Raw genomic sequence first — 20,356 nt, 5'->3', positions numbered from 1 at the left:
ATTTGTCTGTCTGTCTATCTATATCTGTCTGTCTGTCTGTCTGTCTATCTATATCTATTTGTCTGTCTGTCTGTCTGTCTATATCTATCAATCTGTCTGTCTATCTATATCTGTCTGTCTGTCTGTCTATCTATATCTATCTGTCTGTCTGTCTATCTATATCTGTATGTCTGTCTGTCTATATCTATCAATTTATCTGTCTATCTATATCTGTCTGTCTGTCTGTCTGTCTGTCTATATCTATTTGTCTGTCTGTCTGTCTATAGCTATCTATTTGTCTGTATCTGTCTGTCTGTCTATCTATCTATCTATCAGTCTGTCTGTCTAAAACTTTACTGTATTACTTAAAATCTTTTTTTAAACTGTACTAGAAAGAACTTATTTTACATTTATACCACTGACAAATAAAATGTGAGTTTCTGATGATCTGAAACCGTGCATCACTTGTTCAAGTCCAAACCATGTTCCCCAGTGACCTCATTATTATCATTCATATGAACACAGAGCTGTTTGTCTGTTTTTATCAAGTCAAGGTTGTTGTGTTAATATTTAATAATTTCATTTTATGACAGCTCGAATTTGAAAGGAAGGTAAGGAATGATGCTCTCCATTAAGCTTATTTTTAGAAATGTTATATCATCATTTAAAACATCTCTCTCTATTAATGGATAAAATTGACCCAGTTTATGTGAATGGTTTTTCTCCCCTTATACTTATCATAATTCCTGTGTCGGTTCCTCCGTCCTGAGTGAGTCTCCTCTGATTGGCCGATCAACCATGAGGCATTCAGGAATTATGGGTAAACAGTGTAACGTTTGTCAGGTACTTCTGTAACCGTGTGGAGATTAGGACACTTTAGGGTCATGATGGAATATTTACAAATTCTGCATTTTTGATTTGGTCAAATGTTTTACATGAACTTCTTTGTTTGCCTTTTGAAAATGAATGCATATTTTAGTTTAGATTTTAGACTGACATTTCTGCATAATTCAGCCCTGTGATATCTTTGTCTATTTATTATGTTTGAGAATAAAGCAATAGTTCAGTAACACTTTATTTTACGGTGACTTTAAAATATTTTGTTTCTATTTCAATATTTGACAAATAAATATGCATGCTGGAAATTATCTGAGGCACTAAAATAATTGTAAAAAATCATTTCGAGATTTAACGTCGAGCCAACAAATATACATTAGGGTGTAAAGAATGTAGAAAGTGCTCATGAAACAGGGAAAATGAAAAGGAAAAAAGAAGTCGATCTATGATGCAACATAAAAGTAATTAGAGGGGGAAGGAGGGATGGTTGTGACAGAGGAAGTGATGGTGTCATTGACAGGCGCTGAAGTACCTGTATCATAACGGATCCTGAGGAAGAACACATAAAGATTGTGCTTGAGACGAGAGGAGAAGCGTCAGAGTTTACAAGCCGTAAGTACAGAAACGTCTCGTCTGATCTACTCCTGTCACGTCATGCCTTCTGTAGTTCAGAGTCGTGTCTCTTCATCCACAGATGTCCATCTCCGACAGTCCTGCGTCCTCCATCTGTATGTTTGCTCTCCATCATCAGTCCTCCAGCTCTCCGGCCGGCCCCCTGAACCCAGACTCCAGCGGCATGAGCGGTCAGATGTCTCAGATGGACACGGGTCTGTACGGTCAGCCCATGGCCTTCCCCAAGACACCAGACGGCCGGAGCATGGAGCAGATGATGGGCTTCGAGCCGTACTCCTCGTGTCTGACCCCCAGCAGCACTGATCGAGCAGCGCAGCAGAACCAGCAGGTAACACAGACACGGTTTAAACCGCTTCCCGGAGAACTTTTATACGGCTAATATTGTGGCTCTTATCACGAATTGATGTCGCTTTCAATAATAACATCTGATAAATGTATTTGAATGAAATGAAATTGAGCATTAAACGCTATCTTTTTTTTTTTTTGTCCAAATCTCTTAAATGCACACGTCTGTTTAAACTGGAACTTTTAACATTTTTAATTTGTGCCTAATAATTTAAACATGTTTATTGATTGTGTCTGAGATTACGAGTAAAATAATAATTGTAGGGGTAAATAGTTAATTTTAGTAATTGTAAGTTTAATATTTGTATAATAACATTCAGTTAGATGTCAAAAAATAAATAATAAATGTTTGTCAAGTAAAATTAATCAGTATATAATAATTATAGTAAATAGCTAAATAATTAGGATTTTTAACATTTTATGTAACTTATTTCCATTTTTATATATATATATATATATATATGTATATATGTGTGTGTGTGTGTGTGTGTGTGTGTGTGTGTGTGTGTGTAGGGTGTATGTATGTGTTATCTAGTATATATATATGTATGTATGTATATGTATTTAATTTTTTGTGTCCAGGAAATTATCGAAGTCACTGAAATAATTATAAATCCCTCCAAGATTTATCATGAGGAGGGAAGTGTTAGTGTTAGTTTCCCTCGCATAGTAGTTTTTTCGACAGCAAAGATGCATATGATAAATGCATGACTGTAAATGTAAAATAAAAGTCTTAAAACTTATAAAATGAAATTCACTCTGGTAGAAAAAACAACACATTTCAGTTTTAGTTTCAGTTTTAGATTGTTGTTGTTAGGATTAAATATTTTTTTAAGAATGTCATAGTTTTTATTTATTTTATTTAAGTTAAACTAAACAAAAATGAGATGTTGCTGAAATAAAATAAGTTTATAGTAATATACTTCAGTTAACATTTTATTTATTGTTTTAGTTTAGGAGCACTAGTTGCATGGATAGTTTGGTTTGTTACATTTCTAGGAAATCTCATGCTTTTTCTATTATAATGAAATAATATACATTTCTAGACTTGTTTTTCTCGTCTGTTCTCGGTAACTCCACGAATCTCCGGGAAGATTTTTCGCAGTTTCTTCTGCCGCCCCCGGCCTCCACCCTGCGGCCGATGGGACAGAAGCGCGGCCCGAGCAAAGACAGCGTGGAGTACCGTCTGCGCAGAGAGCGCAACAACATCGCGGTGAGGAAGAGTCGTGATAAAGCGCGGCGGCGGATCCAGCTGACCCAGCAGAGGGCGCTGCAGCTCCAGGACGAGAACCACAGCCTGCAGCTGCACATCCAGCGTCTGTCGCACGAGGTGGAGTCACTCAGACACTATCTGTCACAGCGCCACCTACAGGCCAAAGAGCAGGACACCGCTGGAGACTGAAGGTTCTGTTGATCGTGATCGAATCATTTAGGATCGGCTTTGTGATTTTCGTATAGTTTCAGTAGATGGGATGAGTCACAATTCTCAATATAATATCGAACGGCTCAGTTCTTGCTTGTGAATTGCGGTTTTGCGTTTTAAATAATATCCGTGTGCTTCTCCGCTTTTAACGTGCATTTGAAAAAGCCCTTGCAATGATAAGCCTTTCTAAACCTAGAGAACATAACTTGTTTTTACTTCACTTCCTTTTGTGATCTGATGTGGCTTCTTGTCACAGAATGAGGCAGAAAATATAAGCTTGTAATAAAGGATACGTCGATTAGAAATGGATATGAAAACACCAGAGATGGCTTGAAGAACACATAAACCGTATGTATTGTCGCAGGGGAGTTTTTATTATCCTTACATTTCATCATTTAATGTTATACAGTATGTTATTATTCAGTTACAGCGATAGCATGCCTTTATCCATATTAGGGGTTTCTGGTCAGTTCTGTTACTTCTGTGATGCATAAGTGGAGTTTCTGCACGAGGGCGCCCTCTGGTGTCCAGTATGAATGAAACACACATTACATGTGTTTATAGTGCTCAATAATGTCTAATTCATCCTATGGGTAAAAATCTGAAAAATATTACCTCTCTCAAAAGAAATATTTTTTGTTAATTTGTTGTAAACAACACTGATGTGTCAAGCCATCAGAACCGAACAGAACACTGTAGTTAAAAACAGAGGTGTGCATTGAACTGTGGATTACTGTAACTGTATTGCATCCCTAGTAAATATCATTTCTAAAAGTGCACATGGGAAATAATCCACTGTGAACTAAAGCATATTTAAGTCGAATTTCGACTTAGATGAGCATGGAAGCCTGTTTCCACCGCTTAATAAAAATATGGAAATGGTTTTTGCAACAATTTATTTCGCAAATCTGACTTTTTCCCCTTTTTTTTCCCATCAATTGCAAGTTTATATCTCAATTGTGAGTTTATATTATGCAATTCTTACTACATTTTCTTCCAGGAATGAGTGTTTATATACACATTTCTGACACTTTTTTTTTTTTTTTTCTTCTCAGAATTGTGAAGGAGAAATTTGCAATTATTTGCTTTTTTTTTGGTGGCAGAAATAATCTTGTGTAGATATAAACTACAAGTCATTCAGAGAAAAAAAAAGCACAACAAACTCTTTAGGCATTCTAGTTTGAGGTTTTCTGTTTTGATTTAAATAAACGGTTACTTTTTTTGACTCTGTGCTTTTCAGTAGTTTTTTTTTGGAAGTTATTTTTTATAGACAAACTAAAGAAAAAATGTCTGTATATCTATATTTAAAAAATACACAGATACTCAGGAGAATGCATCTGATCACAAATACTGTATATCAAAAATATAAAAGAGATTGTAATGAATTTTATAAAATTAAAGCAACATATAAAACACATCGCCCTCAAAATGTTTACGTATTTGTAATTTTATATAACTTAATTACAACAACTCTGAGCAAATTATATTTTTGCTACTTTAACACACAGTTTATTCTTGCTTCGGATATTAATTTTTGTTGTTTTACTTTTAACATTTTGCTGAGAAGCCATACAGTATTTGTTAAACACATTTCTTGTCTAGACATCACAGCTGAACAGTTTCACTTAAAATCTACCTTCAGTTTATAGTTAACTCTCTGACATTGTGGTTTTACTGTGTTCAAAAATACATACTGTAAAGCACATCATTCAGAAACAATGACCGATTGGATCTGGTCTTTTAAACAAACATATAAAACCACTGCTAGATAAAATAAATTTGTGCAACTAAAATACAGAGCCTGTGACAACTTACCCCGAGTGATAACTAGCACTTATATGATTTCAAAACTAAAACACCGTGTGATTTTTCTCTGGCCAAGGAGATATCCGAATAAATGACTTTATGCGGTCTTCAAATCGAGGTGAAATGGTTAATGCGATTATTCGTGCGATTTGCATTGATTGTGAATTGCACAAGACGATAGCAGATTGTCATCTTTCCTCTCTTCAAACGGACGCGATGACTCGGGTGTTTGTGTGGCCGGGCGGCAGTGGGACGGGTGAGATTTCAACACCACTGTGGGACAGTGATAGCGATAGCATCATTGCACAGAGCCGTTCGGTCTTCCTGTGGCTTCCACTGCAGGCAGAGGACACGGCTTTATCTCTTAGGGATGCAGATGACTGCGGCTGATAACACTGAACCTGCGCGACACGTCCACTAGAGCCAACCCTGACGTTCATTCATTCGCACGACTGTTGGCGTTTGTGTGTTGTAACTGGATTCTGTGGGGCAATCTGCGGCCCCAGACCTGAAATCTGGCCACAGGGTTAGGAAAGAGTGTGTTTCAACCGAGGCTCTGTTACTCAACAGTGCAAGAGAACAGGCAGAGATCCGAACTCAACACCTGATCGCCTTGAACCAAGATCGTGTGTACAGACAACATATGGTACCTCATAGAACAGCATTGCGTTACAATCATGATACATGCATCAATCAATTGTAAGCTCTTTTTTAATGTAATATATAAAAAAATTTATACATGGGGACATTCAAGACACACAGTTGCAAAGGTTACACTTATAAAATATAATTGCATCAGATGCTAGCACCAGAATAGCATGATATGTGTCCCTGGAGCACAAAAGCAGTCTTAAATCTCTGGGGTATATTTGTAGCAATAGCCAAAAATACATTGTATGGGTCAAAATTATTGATTTTTATTTTATGCCAAAAATCATTATGATATTAAGATCATGTTCCATGTTCCATTTCCTACCATAAATATATCAAAACTTAATTTTTGATTAGTAATATGCATTGCTAAGAACTTCATTTGAACAACTTTAAAGATGATTTTCTCAATATTTAGATTTTTTTGCACCCTCAGATTCCAGATTTTCAAATAGTTGTATCTCAGACAAATATTGTCCTCCTAACAAACCATACATCAATGGAGAGATTATTCATTCAGCTTTCAGATGATGCATACATCTCAATTTTGAATAAAATTGACCCTTCTGACTGGTTTTGTGGTGCAGGGTCACACATATGATGATATAAAACAGTGTGGCATGCTATACTTCATCTAAAAGTATTTAACAGCATTTTGCATTATTCATATACGTGCCGTTTAATGAGCTTATATTAATTGAGCATCGCATATTTGTGCTTCATCAAATAAAATAATTAATGCATTCCTGTGTGTACAGTATTATATTAATATATATTAATACCCAGATGACCTCTTATGATTCAGCATGTGCAGTGGCATCCAGAGCACACTTTGAGATGCTGTATCCCACAATGCAATGCCCTTGATTTGACTTTACACTGACTTGAACAAAATTTTACACAAAACTGGATTTGTACAGGAGTTCCTTGTTGTATACTTCACTTTTTTGACAAACTGTAGGATGCATTTCATCATGCATGCAGAAAACTCACGTACTATGCAGATTTCATACTGCATGCATCAATTATCTACTCTCTTAATGTACTATTTTTAATAGTAAGCAATATATAATGTATAGTCTGCACTGTATACAATATATAGTGATACTACTGTACTGCATACTATGCACTATACCATATATATATATATATATATATATATATATATATATATATATATATATATATATATATATATATATATAAATTGTAAAAAGAATAAAAAAAGCACAATTACGATTAAATAAAGACCTTCCCATCAGTACAGTTAGTATGTGGTTTATCAGTACTGTACTTTTATTTCACGCGCTGCATACTCGTAGTTTCTGCGCTTTAGTGAAGTGATATACAGCGCGTGCTACTGAACACTTCGCTTCTCTGAGGTGAGAGACTTTTTTTTATTTTATTTCATAAATTACGAAAATAACGATAGAATAAAGACACTGACATTAAACCGGTCAGCATCTCATCTGACCGCAGATACTGCATCTGACAGAATTGTCGACAGCTTTCACGCACGTCTTTTAAAATCAAAGGCTCGGATCAGAAAAACAATAAGAACTACGTTTTTTGTGTTGTTGTTGATGTTGTTTCTTTGGCAGGACTCTCCGCGACCCACCAGCTGAGAAACACCGCACTATACTGTACTTTAGTGCATGGTGTGAAGTTCAGTAAATCATGTTTATGTGATAAATGGCTCCCTCGTGTGGCCGCGTGGCTGTACTGCAGCTGCGTCTTTGAATAATGTTTCCGATACTGTCCGAGAGTTCCCGACGCTTTCCGAAACACTCCGCCAGTTTCTCCGCCCTGTCCGCGTCTCGAGCCGGGGATCTGCTTCCGTCCATGGCCTTCATCTCTGGAGCAGCGGCATCCAGGCTTCATCTACCACCATTTAACGCGTTTGTCTGGGGTCCCGCGCGGCGAATAAAACGCGTGAAGCGACGTCATCATCATCTTCTTCTTCAGTGTGGATGTGCTGGAGTTCAGCTGATGGGATCAGCAGCTCATCTGCAGTAGCAGGTAAACATTCAGGTTTTTAAAAATAAAGTCATTTTAATATCAGGACTTATAGATGATGTTCAGAATCGCATTCATGTTTATATTCTTTGGGTTTTCTTTATATTGCATATGGTTTCCATAACTTACATAACACTCGCATCCCTCCAACCCTTTCATTTCACTCCTCTTTACTCTTCCATCAGTTTGTCACTTTTGATCTTTATTCTTTAGTTTCACTCATTCATGTTATGCTTTCATCTATTGTTAAACACTATCTATCTGTTATATATAGCTATCATATCTCTCTGTTGTTTATGTATCACATCTGTCTCTGATTTGATGTATGCTTGTCTTCTGCAGGTTATCTCTGCTCGTGTGTCTCGGGGTGAGCAGAGGAAGAGAGAGAGTGAGAGACACAGACACAGACTAGTCTCTCTCTCTCTCTCTCTCTCTCTCTCTTCACCTGCGTCCTCTGTGGCGCAGCTTCAGTCCGAACCATGACGTCACCCCCGTCCCCGCTGGCCTCCCCGTCCCCGTGTCCTCCCCCCCCTCCCTCGCTCCCGTCCTCCCCCACGCTCTCGTCTCCCGCCCCGTCCTCGCTGCCCCTGCCGCCCGCTCTGCCGCCCACCGGAGAGGTCATGGTTCTGGCTCTGGGCCGTAAGAAGCAGCGGCTCCTCATCGCTCTCTCCATTCTTCCCAACCTCTTCCTGGCGTTCCTGCTGTCCTCCGACCCGCTCCTGACCCTGTCCCCGGCCTTCTGCTGTCGTCTCCCGCGACCCTCGTCCGCCCCTCAGCTGACCAACGGCTCCGTGAGGACGGAGAAGAGAGCCGGAGATCTGTCCCAGTGCAAGCACACGCTGGTGAACGGCACACAGTCGTGTGTGAAGGACTGCGACGCTGGATACGACTACAACGTCACCGAAGGCCTGACCAATAACATCGTCACAGAGGTGGGCCGACACTTTTGAACTAATAAGTACACTATATTTCCAAAAGTATTGGGACACCCCCTTTTAATAAACAGGATTGACTACTTGAGTATTTTCAAATCTTAATGCTAAAGCATTAAAGTAATCAACCCTGTGCACTAGGACATGCATTTGGCAATATAGTGTATATTAATAGATGGAATATTTTTGCAGATATTTTTAAATGTGGTTTTATTTGACACTTAATCTTCACTATGCACTCATCGTGGGAGACTCGTGTGATGCATCAGTGTAAAGTTCATCACCACAAACCTGATGTGATGCATCTTTGAATGACATTTGGGGCTTTTTTTGGTCCTTTTTGGAGCTTGATAGCCTCTGATCACTGCAAAAGTTATTACTATAATATATTTATCATAATTTTAATTTAATTACATCTAATTTAGCCAAATGGAATTTGTTCTTAGAATTGTAGCTTGATTTTATTGGTCTTTATTTCATTTTAGTTCATTTGTTTTTTAGCCATTTTTGTTTCAGCTTTAGTAAATTTTTGTAAATAAATGTAACAAAAAATTTAGAAAATGCTGTCTTAACAACTTACTAAAATAAAATAAGATTCTGTTTATATATATATATATATATATATATATATATATTAGTGCTGTCAAATGATTAATCGCGATTAATCGCATCCAAAATAAAAGTTTTGTTTACATAATATATGTATGTGTACAGGGTATATTTATTATGTATATATAAATACACACACATAAATTATATATTTAGAAAATATTTACATGTATATACATTTATATATTTATATTCTTATATTTTATATTCTATATAAATATATTTAATATATAAACATAACATATTCTTCTTAAATATATACATGCATGTGTGTGTATTTATATATACATAATAAATTTACACAGTATACACACATATATTATGTAAACAAAACTTTTATTTTGGATGCGATTAATCGCGATTAATCATTTGACAGCCCTAATATATATATATATACATTTAATGTTTTTTCCAATTAACAGTTTTCAATATTTTTAATTTTATTTGAAAACACTATGGATTTAAACTTTCAAGCTATGCTTTCTCAAGCCAACCTAAAGTTTTTAGGTCATTTTTAGTATTTATACAAATATACAGTATATATATATATATAATTTCTGTATAGGCTCTATGTATTTCTATATATCTGTCTATGTATAGTTACTTAGTTATACATCTAGTTTTTTTTAATTAACTTATATAACGTATATTTCTATAGCTTTGATGATTATTTCAGTTTTAGATTTAGTCATTTTAGTGTGTAAACTTATTTCATTTAGTTGCCAAAGCAAAGTTTTTAATGTAGTTTTTATATTTTAGTGTGTGTATGTATATATATATAATCATTTTGAATTTAAGTTTTAGTAATTTTGTAATGCGCTTCAGACTTCTTTGTACAAATCAAATATGAATATTTTTTTTTATATTTTTTATTTGTTTTAATAATTTTACTACTTTAACATTTCAACATTTATAGTTTTTGTTTAAGATTAATATTTTATTTTATTACAGATTTATTTCAATAAACAAAACAAAACAAATTTTTTTTTTAACAGTTTCAGTTTTAGTGAACAGTAAGAATGCCAGATTTTAAAGTTCTGACATATAACTTGTTTGCATGGAAGAAAACAGGAACTCACGAGTCTTCAGAGCTCACAGCGTTCGTTCTTGTGAACAGGAAGTCTTTTAAAATCACCAGTTGTGTTTGCATGCCACTGCTACCAAACAACAGCTGACTTCCTGTCTGTTGTGTCCTGACTTCCTGTGGTCGGCAGTGGGATCTGGTGTGTTCGCGGTACTGGCTGGTTCCGGTCGAGGAGGTGTGCTTCATCCTGGGGACGCTGACAGGCTGTGTGTGTCTGGGCTACACGGCTGACCGGTGAGCGGCGTCTCGTGGGTGTGTTGTGTGTGGGTCGCTGCAGTGTTTATTGGGTTGTTGTGTGTTTAGGCTCGGCAGACACAAGTCTCTGCTGGTGTCTCTGACGCTGGCGGTGGTGTTCGGGGTGCTGGTGTGTGTGTCGCCCTCGCCGCCCGTCTTCATCACCATACGCTTCTGTCTGGCCGCGGCGAGCGCCGGCGTCTTCCTCACGCTGTACGTCACACGTAAGTCAAACACAAGTGATGAACGTCAGAGCGTCGTGATGTTACGCTGCAAGAAGGGATCACACAGTCTTAACCCTTGTGCAACCTTAGGACCTTAAGGACAAAAACGTCCCCATTAAAACTGCTATTTTTAATTGCATTGCCATTTAACTGTAAAATGATGATATTTTTGTTAATAGGCTTTCATTCTGTTTTTACCGGATGGTGCCTATAAAGCAAATACTCGCTTTATTCCTGTTTTCTGCTTCTGTATATTATAGAGCCAACTGGATAAATAATGCAGCTATAATTGTGTGTGTGCTTGTAATATCTGAGAGAGAAAAACTCTGCTGCAAATCACTAACGCAACCACTTGTGTGCACCAGCAGAGTTTTGCTGGCATCTAATGGTGAAATTCGGTACTGCACCCAAACAAAATCCTCCTGAAAGCTCATTTTTTGAGATATCAACCTCAAATTCGGAACACAGCGCATTTACATTTAGCAGGTATAGAGTTCAACATGTTTCAGAAAATATATATTTCATATAAAATATTGTTCATTAATAATTTTCATAAACTTAAACCTCTAACTTTTTTTTACTCTGCCATGGGTCTTCTTTAAAATTAGACCAAACGTAACTCTGCTTCCAAGCTTCAAATTTTTCTGAGATTTGTGAAATGGACATTTTTGTCCACTATGGACTTTTTTTAATTGATGCACAAGGGTTAAATCAAGATATATCGGTTTCACTTTATTTTCACATTTTAACACATTCTGTGTTCAGAAAATTGTTTGCATGTCTTAATGTAATCACGCAATCAATAATGTAAGTATATCTATTAGTTAAATATTTTTACCCTATACATCTTGCCTTAATTTTGATAACTTTTTTCAAAATGACTTCTTAAGTTAATGTACCTTGATTTAAAAATGTTGAGATAACTGTGCTGGAACACAACCCAAACAGACTGAGGAGGAACCTCATGTATTGCAGTGTAGATGATATTTTAAGCATCTAGAGCTACAGAAGTACACACATACTGTATCACTGTGCGTAGCCTGAATATGAAACGCTCGGATGCTTTCTGTTAGTGACTTTAAAAGCTGTGTGGCTGTAGGTCTGGAACTGTGTGACCCGTCGCTGCGGCTGCTGGCCACGATGATGTCCGGTCTGACCGTGTTTGGGGGTGAGCTCCTGCTGCTGGCTGTGGCCCTCGGCTGCGGCTCCTGGAGGGGCCTGTTAGGAACCGGAGCGGCTCCTCTGTCCTTGTTCCTGTGCTACGGGTTTGTCCATGATGCATGACGCCTATTGATCATGTGGTTTTTGGTTTGTATACTTGATACGTCACTATTAGAGGTGCACCTGTTAGAAAGTAGCTTCACAGAGATTAACATGGAAATACAATTTTTTTTTTTTTTTTTTTTTTAATTTACCCTTTTAAACCAATGTTTACTTAAATAAAACAAAAAATATTTTTTGTTATTTATTGAGTTATTATTAAATGAATTATTTATGCTAATAAAATGTTATATATATATATATATATATATATATATATATATATATATATATATATATTAATATATCAGGGTTATTAGAATTAACTGGAAACTAAAAAATAAAACCATTAAAAAATTGATACTTGTAAAAAAAATAAAAACAATTTAAAATGTTGCTGCCAAGACTCAATTTCTAATTTGAAAATAAATAAAATTGAAATAAATTATTAAATTTAAAATAATATAATAATTATATTTTATTAATAGAAAATTTAATAGAATAATATTTTAATAGAAAGTTTAATAGAAAATATTAGAATAAAAATTCAGTTACATATTAAAAAAATAATTATAATAATTTCTCAATGATACTAAAATAATATATCATTATAAAATATATTGCGTGCGTGTGTGTGTATATATATATATATATATATATATATATATATATATATATATATATATATATATATATATATATATATATATAAAATCATTTTTTCCCCCTCAAATAATCAAAAAACGGTGTTTTTGCCATGGTACTTAAATTGGTACTGAAAAATGTACGTTTATGCATTTGGTCTGATTTTTTTATTCAAAGTGACTTAAATTGCATTCAGGGTTTTTAATCAACATATGCTGTATCATGCTCTACCCTTTGAGGTACACAAATTCACAAAACAATATTCAGATCATCACAGAAATCCAAACAAAAAGTTTGCAAGTGATAAAAAAAAAACACTTGATGTTAGAGAATTATAATGTAAGAAAGCACTGACCTGATAATATAAGTGACCTTTCTGTGACCTGAGACCAGTTCTACGAGCTGCTTTCTGAAAAACACATTTGTAGGTGATTTATTTTAATGCAGACCAGGCCTTCACTGCTGTGGACAGTATCTCTAGTGTTACTAAACACTGTCACAGCTGGGAACAGAGGCTTTTCAGCACTTCATCAGCCTCAATGCAGAGCGACTGCTCCTTCAGCATCATTCAGAAATATTGATCTGAAATCCCCCGAGAAGCTTCAGAGCTCTGAGCGCAGCCAGCGCACATTAGCGCTCGTTAGTAATGATGAATCATCTTCGTCTCTGTGACTACAGACGGTGTCGCTTCTCCCAGTTGTGCTGTTTGTTAAACAGATGATGCTATTAATGCATGAAGCTGCTCTTTTAGCTGGCATTTAAAGATGTGTTTGTCTGTCTTCAGGATCCCGGGAGTGTTTCCCGAATCTCCGCGCTGGCTTCTGCTCTCTGAGAAAACGGGGGACATGAATTCCTTCAGCGAGCGGCAGAGAGATGACGACAGCTTCTCGGGTCAGTCTAAAAACAGCTTGCTCTTGCTGACGCTGGAAAATGATTGCAAACACAGTTTTTCCGTCTATTATCAGTTGGGTTCTCAAGGAACAAACTGTGCATTCTTGTGTGTGATGATGCAGAGTTGGACACGGAGTTGTCCTCGTCTCCTGGACGTCCTCGTCTGTCTTTTCCAGAGCTGCTTCATAGCAGAAACATCTGGAAAAACCTGTGTGTGCTGGGATTCACTTCGTAAGTCATTCCTGCTGATAAACATCTTGCCTAGTGTGCTTAAATGATCCAGTTTTGGGTGTTAGAGTAACATCAAGATACCAAAATAAAAAAATACAGTACAGACCAAAAGTTTGGAAAGATTACTATTTTTAATGTTTTTGAAAGAAGTTTCTTCTGCTCATCAAGCCTGCATTTATTTGATCAAAAATACAGAAAAAACAGTAATATTGTGAAATATTATTACAATTTAAAATAATTGTTTTTAAATTTATTATACTTTAAATTATCATTTATTTCTGTGATGCAAAGCTGAATTTTTAGGATCATTATCACATGATCCTTTAGAAATCATTCTAATATGATGATTCATTATCAAAGTTGGAAACAGTTCTGCTGCTTAATATTTTTTCAGAACATGTGATACTTTTTTAGGATACTTTGATGAATAAAAAGTAAAAAAAAAAAAAAAATAAGCTATGTTTTTAAAATATAAATATTTTGTAATAACAATATACACTACTGGTCAGTAATTTTTATTTTATTTTTATTTTTTAAATAAAATCAATACTTTTATTCAGCAAGGATGTGTTAAATTGATAAAAAGTGATTGTAAAGAAAATATATTATTAGAATATATTAGATTTTTTTTTTTTTGAATAAATGCAGTTCTTTTTAACCTTTTATTCATCAAATATATTAGACAGCAGAACTGTTTCCAACACTCATAATAAATCAGAATATTAGAATGATTTCTAAATGATCATGTGATGGACTGGATGTTACATATGACACTGAAGGCTGGAGTAATGATGCTGAAAATTCAGCTTTGCATCACAGGAATAAGGCATTTTTTTTTAAAAGTATATTCAAATAGAAAACTATTATTTTAAGTTGTAATAATATTTCACAATATTACTGTTTTTTTCTGTATTTTTGATCAAATAAATGCAGGCTTGATGAGCAGAAGAGACTTCTTTCAAAAACATTAAAAATAGTAATGTTTCCAAACATATTTACTGTATATTTTCAGTTGAATGTCGTATTTGACACTGGAGAAATATGGAGGTTATAAAAATAAATAAAATAATAATACATGTAATAAAAAATAAAGGAATAAATGCTAAAACTAAAATAAATTTTTGGAAATAATTTAGTCCTGATTTTTTTTTTTTATTGATTGTTTATATATTTATTTTCATTCTTTTAATTGTCATTTATTTATGCATTAATTTATTTATCCCACAAGCCTTTGTTTCTTTATTTAAATATTGCCAGATTTGGTTCAACATTTACATGTATTTTTGTATGTATTCCTATATTTCTGTCTTGTTTGATTGTATGTTGAAGTGTTTCTTGTGTTCAGGTTCATCTCTCATGGCATCAGTCACTGCTACAGCTCCTTCAGAGGTGATGTCAGAGGATTCACCCCCAGTTTCTATTGGACGTACCTGCTGTCTGTGTGTGCAGGGGGCGGGGCCTGGCTGTTGCTCTGGGCAACGGTGGACAGGTTTGGTCGTCGTGGGATTCTTCTTCTAGCCATGACCTTGACCGGACTGGCCTCCCTAATCCTGCTCGGACTCATGGAGTGTAAGTGTTTTTTGCTTAGGATTTTTTTTGGTGATGTTTTACCCTAAAATCAAATCGAAACAAAAAAGGCGTTTTATTTTTTTTTTATCATTTTTTATATATTAACATTTTTATAATATACTAAATTTATATTTTTCATAATAAATAATGTTTTGGGGGGACCTCTGAGCAATCACTTTTCACCTGATTCTCTTTACTGTCATGGATAAAATAAACAAATCCCAGTGATACATTTATTTATAAAACGGAGAGTTCCGGTCCTTGATTCTGATTGGTTGAGCCGTGTTCGAAGCTGTTGTATATTACTCTACAAACACACACCTTTGTTTACTTCTGTGTGTTGCTCGGCAACCACTTTGTTGCAACCGCAACTGTTTCTGAGGAACTACATTGTTTGGTGGAAGAATACAGTTTTTATTAATATCATAACACTTTATTTGCTCTGTTTTATTCTGTGAAACCTTACTGCGTATATGGAATAACCATTTTATAAAAGCAGTAAGCACCGTGAAGCCGTGGTTTACAGTGAATTTATAACATACAAGGGGGTTTTAGTCTCTCCGCTTCATGCCTAACGCCCCTTAGCTGTTATAAATTCACTGTAAACCACAGCTTCTTGCTTTAACAAATCATCCAGGACACAAAGATTTTTTTTAAAGAATTATAAAAATAATTATAATAAACAGCATATATTTAAAACAAATACTATCCCATAGTAGAAGTACATAGAATACTTACAATTCTATTTAAGTTTAAATATACAGTAGGTGGCCATCCAAAACGTTGGTTTTTATATTTTGTAGTACATAGAATTATTATCAAAACGTTGGTTTTTACATTCCCATCAGTTAGTATTTGCTTAGATGTGGTGAAAAATGTTCTTTATTGTTAATTATAAATGCATTTAATTGTTGAAAATAATTTCACAAAGCAAACAAAGTCTAAAAATAGACTCTTTTATGCTAATATATATGTGTATGGATTTAAAAAAAAAAAAAAAAAAATTTGAAAGTTGAATATGATCTGGACATTTTCTTGGCAGGTTTTGCAAGATCTGTGCATTATTTTAGCAAACGCTTAAAACTAGGAATACAGCAAGTTACCAATCATATAGCATAGCATAAGGATGCAGTAACACGGGAAGTGCTAGCAATGCACGTTTCAAACATTGTCCAGTTAATTCTTTCAGGCATTTTGCTTTATAAAGTCTAATGTTGTGATGGATGTGTCCCTGCAGATCTGAGTGAGTCAGCCATGACCGTGTTCTCTATAATGGGCCTGTTCTCGTCCCAAGCGGCCGCCTCCCTCTCCATTCTGTTCACCGCTGAAGTCATGCCCACCATCATCAGGTAAACACACGCTCCCGCGGGGCTGGTTACTAGCACACCGTCAGCACCTCACGCTTAGTTTAGCTCTTGAAGCAGCAGAATGCATGTAATGTATGGACAACGAGAGAGTCAAGAAAACAGCACGATCCCTCCTGGACTCCAGAGAGCCATTTATGCATCTTTTCTGTGTTCTTCTGGCTTTCCACCAAGAGTGTTTCTCCTGGGATGAAACAGAGGGAAGAGTTTGCACCAGTTTTTCACTTATTAAGAGTTTTCACATACTGTAGCCGATAGAGCATGACCCTAACAAACGGCAAGGTCATGGGTTTGATTCCTAGGGAATATGAAGTAATAAAATGTAAATCCCTAAAGCACTGGATAAAAGCATTTGCCAGATGCATAAATATAATGCCTGCAATGTTGTTGTCAGTGTTATAATATTCAATTGGTAACACCTTAGGGACCAATTCACTTATTTGCATGCATAATGTAATTATAAAGCACATATGCATTTTTGCCTGTTTCTTGGAGAAATCTTATTAAAGTCAAAATGCATTGAAGATGCTTAGTGAATATCCAATGGATTTTGAATAAAATGTAGCATCCCATCTGTCGACAACATGTAAATATTGGAATTTCGCTCAAATAAATGTTGTTTTCACACACAGTGTAAAATAAATACTATAATCCGGGACACTTTACTTAAAGCCGTTATGTATAATGTATTATAAAAGTAGTTTTAATGCATTAATTATTCCTCATTATAATGCACTGTACAATCTCATGAATAATTATAACCACAGTTAATACATTATAACACTTATCAATTTATTGTTACACTATGCATTTTAAATTTGGTTATAATTATTTACGACAAGATATAATGTATTACAATGCACATAATGAATACTTATAATGCATTATGAAACCTTATGTATAACCTTACTTAATAAGGGTTAAGTAAAGTGTTACCCAGTATTCTTCAAATGGTTATGAACATACATATACTGTAATTTCTCTTTGCCAAAGTTTATGGCTTGCCAAATTCTGAAACTCAGGTATCAAGATTATCTGAGTTTTCCCAACTTTAGAGCCCATTAATGTCCAATTTCCAATTTGGAAACTAATATTTACAACAACTTAAATTGCACGTGAAGGCAACTTCAAAAGTTCCATCATGCTTCCACTTTTCTTCAACCAATAGCTGAGTAATATATTTACATTTATGCATTTAGCAGATGCTTTTATCCAAAGCGACTTACAGTGCATTCAGGCTATACAGTTTTTTTTTTTTAACAGTATGCGTGTTCCCTGGGAATCGAACCCATGACCTTTTGAGCTGCTAACGCAATGCTCTACCACTGAGCCACAGGAACACTTTTAATGTCCCGCTCTTGTGTCCACAGAGGAAGTGGTGTGGGAGCGGTCATGGCGTTGGGTTGCGTGGGCCGCCTCAGTTCTCCTCTCATGAATCTGCGTAATCACTACGGCTACTTTCTGCACCATGTGGTCTACTCGTCTCTGGCCCTGCTGGCGGTTCTCTCCATCCTGCTGCTCCCGGAGAGCAAACGCAAACCCCTTCCACAGACGCTGGCGGATGGAGAACAGTACCGCCGTCCTCCGCTGGTCCGAAGACGTAGGGATAACGTTCCTCTTCTGGCTACGCCCAACCCAGAGACCTAGCCTTTACTCTTCAACCGCAAATACTGAGGGACTGACCTCGGAGGCCCGTCCTAATAATCCTGCATTTGTAGTCATTCCTAACACGTGTCGGTGGAGTCGACTCCGTCATGAAGTGTGAGGGGGTGAAGGGTACCGAAGCACGTCCACTGAGTATGCAAACGCTTGTTTGGCTTAAACAAGAGCATACACTTTTAATTAAGCATTGTCTGACCCATGTAGCATTCGGTGACTTATTAGTAATATATTAGACCAATAATGAGATAAGGGCTCAAAATGACAGGTCGTTTTGAAACATATTTATCCCTTTCAAAACAGGCTTAAGTTCTCACTCCAGATGGAAGAAGAATGGAATTGGTTCTCTTCGTACTTTATTGCTGCTACGAATGGCACGCCCAGAGGACCGCTGCAGGACTGATCGACGCATCGCTGAGGATTATTTATGTGCACTCTGATTGCACTGAGGCATGATACTAGAAACACTTATTATTGTATGTTCATCACTCTTTGTTAAAGGAGTATTATTGGAATGCAACTTAAGTTGTATGTGCAGAAGCTGGGACGTGTTGTCAGTTACTCCAGATTTTATTGTTGACTGTTGCACAATCAGGTGATAACTTTTGTCAAAACATAACAAAATAAGAATTTGCGCTGTAAAAAAAAAATACATGCTTCATATCTCTGATTTTAAACACTTTAGTGCATCATCCATTTTAAGTGCTTTACTGTGCACACTGATCCTGTTTTATACAAACTGAGAGACAATTTTGTGGAGTAATTTGACAGCTTAAGTTGCTTAATAAACCTGTAATATTCCTTTAATGAAGCTGATTGAAATCGCACCGCTCATAGCATCCCTTATTTCTTTGTCACTTACCTGCTGAAGAGTATGACAGCAGAGGGAAGGAAAGCACAGGTTCATTTGAATGTTGACACGGTCAGGATTTGTGTTTGTCTTTGTCTCTATTTTGTCTGTTGCATTTTTGAGATAAGAAACATTGGAAACACAAGTTATGTAGCTTTCTCTTGTAAATGCGTCTTTGTGTTAGATTCTTTAAAATGCACTTAATAGTTCTGAATTGTTAGAAATAATTCTAATTATTACTATTACTACTACTACTTGAATAATATAGGATAATAGTAATAAATCTGATGATTGCGCAACACTTACTAAACAATGCTGTAATACTAAATCTTTAACCAAGTCTAATTACAAATAAAATCTGGTAAAACCACAGTGATTATTAGAGGTGAATCTGTTCTTTGGAAGTCTAAAGCCGAATGCATTTGGACATTGGTGTTTAATGTTCTGTTGTACCTCTGGATTTTGCTGGTTTGTGTATTTTTGGCTCTTCAGTTTTTGTTGGTGAGCTCATGAGACGAGGCCAATGATTCAGCATAAGAACCCTCTGGACAACGCCTCCTGATTCTGTGATGGTCAAAAAGATCAGTCTGTGTTTGTCCTGCAGAGCTTCACTACAGCGCCCCCAAATGTTTACACGAATAATAATCAAAAGCGTATCAATCAACTAGTTTTCTCCCTATATGCAGAGTTTCCATGGATTTTAAACCTGAAAATATATTCAAATCCTTGTCTTGGCAATGTTTTATGATTTGCTAGTGATTTTCTTGTTATGAGCAGAAACTGCCCTCCGAGAGTGGTATTTCTCTAAAATGTTATCTTGGAAAAAGTCCTAAATCATTGGTTGAAATGTATGAGAAACCTTAAATACGAATGCATTTCAGACAATATCAAATGTAGTCTCCTAGAGACTAATTTAGCCTCGTAGCTCTATTGAATTACCATTATGATTCTCAGGCAGCTGGCTGCTTGTGTCCTCTCTCGTACTGTAAATCCTGTAGATCAATCGACTAATCATCCTTGAGATTGTTGCCGGGAGATTTCAAGTCTCTGAGGGTTTGGTTGTAGATGAGATGAGATGAATGTATGCGCAATGAAAACATATGAGAACTAGATC

At 35.9% G+C, this 20,356-nt stretch overlaps 2 protein-coding genes across 4 annotated transcripts; both read left to right on the top strand.

The window, feature by feature from the left end:
- The first annotated feature begins 312 nt into the window (after positions 1-312).
- cebp1 (CCAAT/enhancer binding protein (C/EBP) 1) lies at positions 313-4,442 on the top strand. Of its 2 annotated transcripts, XM_042751686.1 has the most exons (4): positions 313-799; positions 1,337-1,428; positions 1,511-1,777; positions 2,888-4,442. In XM_042751686.1, exons 3-4 carry the CDS (start codon positions 1,511-1,513, stop codon positions 3,194-3,196), a joined length of 576 nt encoding a protein of 191 aa, XP_042607620.1. In that variant the 5' UTR covers positions 313-799; positions 1,337-1,428; the 3' UTR covers positions 3,197-4,442. The 2 variants fall into 2 exon arrangements, with proteins under 2 accessions (XP_042607620.1, XP_042607621.1); XM_042751687.1 differs by lacking the exon at positions 313-799 and having other exon boundaries at positions 811-1,428.
- Positions 4,443-7,548: 3,106 nt separating this feature from the next.
- Positions 7,549-19,614, top strand: LOC109085953 (solute carrier family 22 member 17-like). Of its 2 annotated transcripts, XR_006158397.1 has the most exons (11): positions 7,549-7,693; positions 8,033-8,622; positions 10,446-10,549; positions 10,619-10,773; positions 11,873-12,038; positions 13,463-13,569; positions 13,692-13,800; positions 15,146-15,369; positions 16,607-16,718; positions 18,104-18,530; positions 18,696-19,614. XR_006158397.1 is itself a non-coding variant. In XM_042751672.1 (10 exons), the coding sequence occupies exons 2-10, from the start codon at positions 8,170-8,172 to the stop codon at positions 18,378-18,380; spliced, it is 1,707 nt and encodes a 568-aa protein (XP_042607606.1). In that variant the 5' UTR covers positions 7,549-7,693; positions 8,033-8,169; the 3' UTR covers positions 18,381-19,614. The 2 variants fall into 2 exon arrangements, 1 of the variants encoding a protein (XP_042607606.1); XM_042751672.1 differs by having other exon boundaries at positions 18,104-19,614.
- Positions 19,615-20,356: the final 742 nt, after the last annotated feature.

The sequence above is a fragment of the Cyprinus carpio genome, chromosome B24, assembly GCF_018340385.1.
Source record: "Cyprinus carpio isolate SPL01 chromosome B24, ASM1834038v1, whole genome shotgun sequence".
NCBI classification, from domain to species: domain Eukaryota; kingdom Metazoa; phylum Chordata; class Actinopteri; order Cypriniformes; family Cyprinidae; genus Cyprinus; species Cyprinus carpio.
Note: the sequence above shows the minus strand (reverse complement) of the source record. Positions and strands in the feature narration are given on the sequence as shown.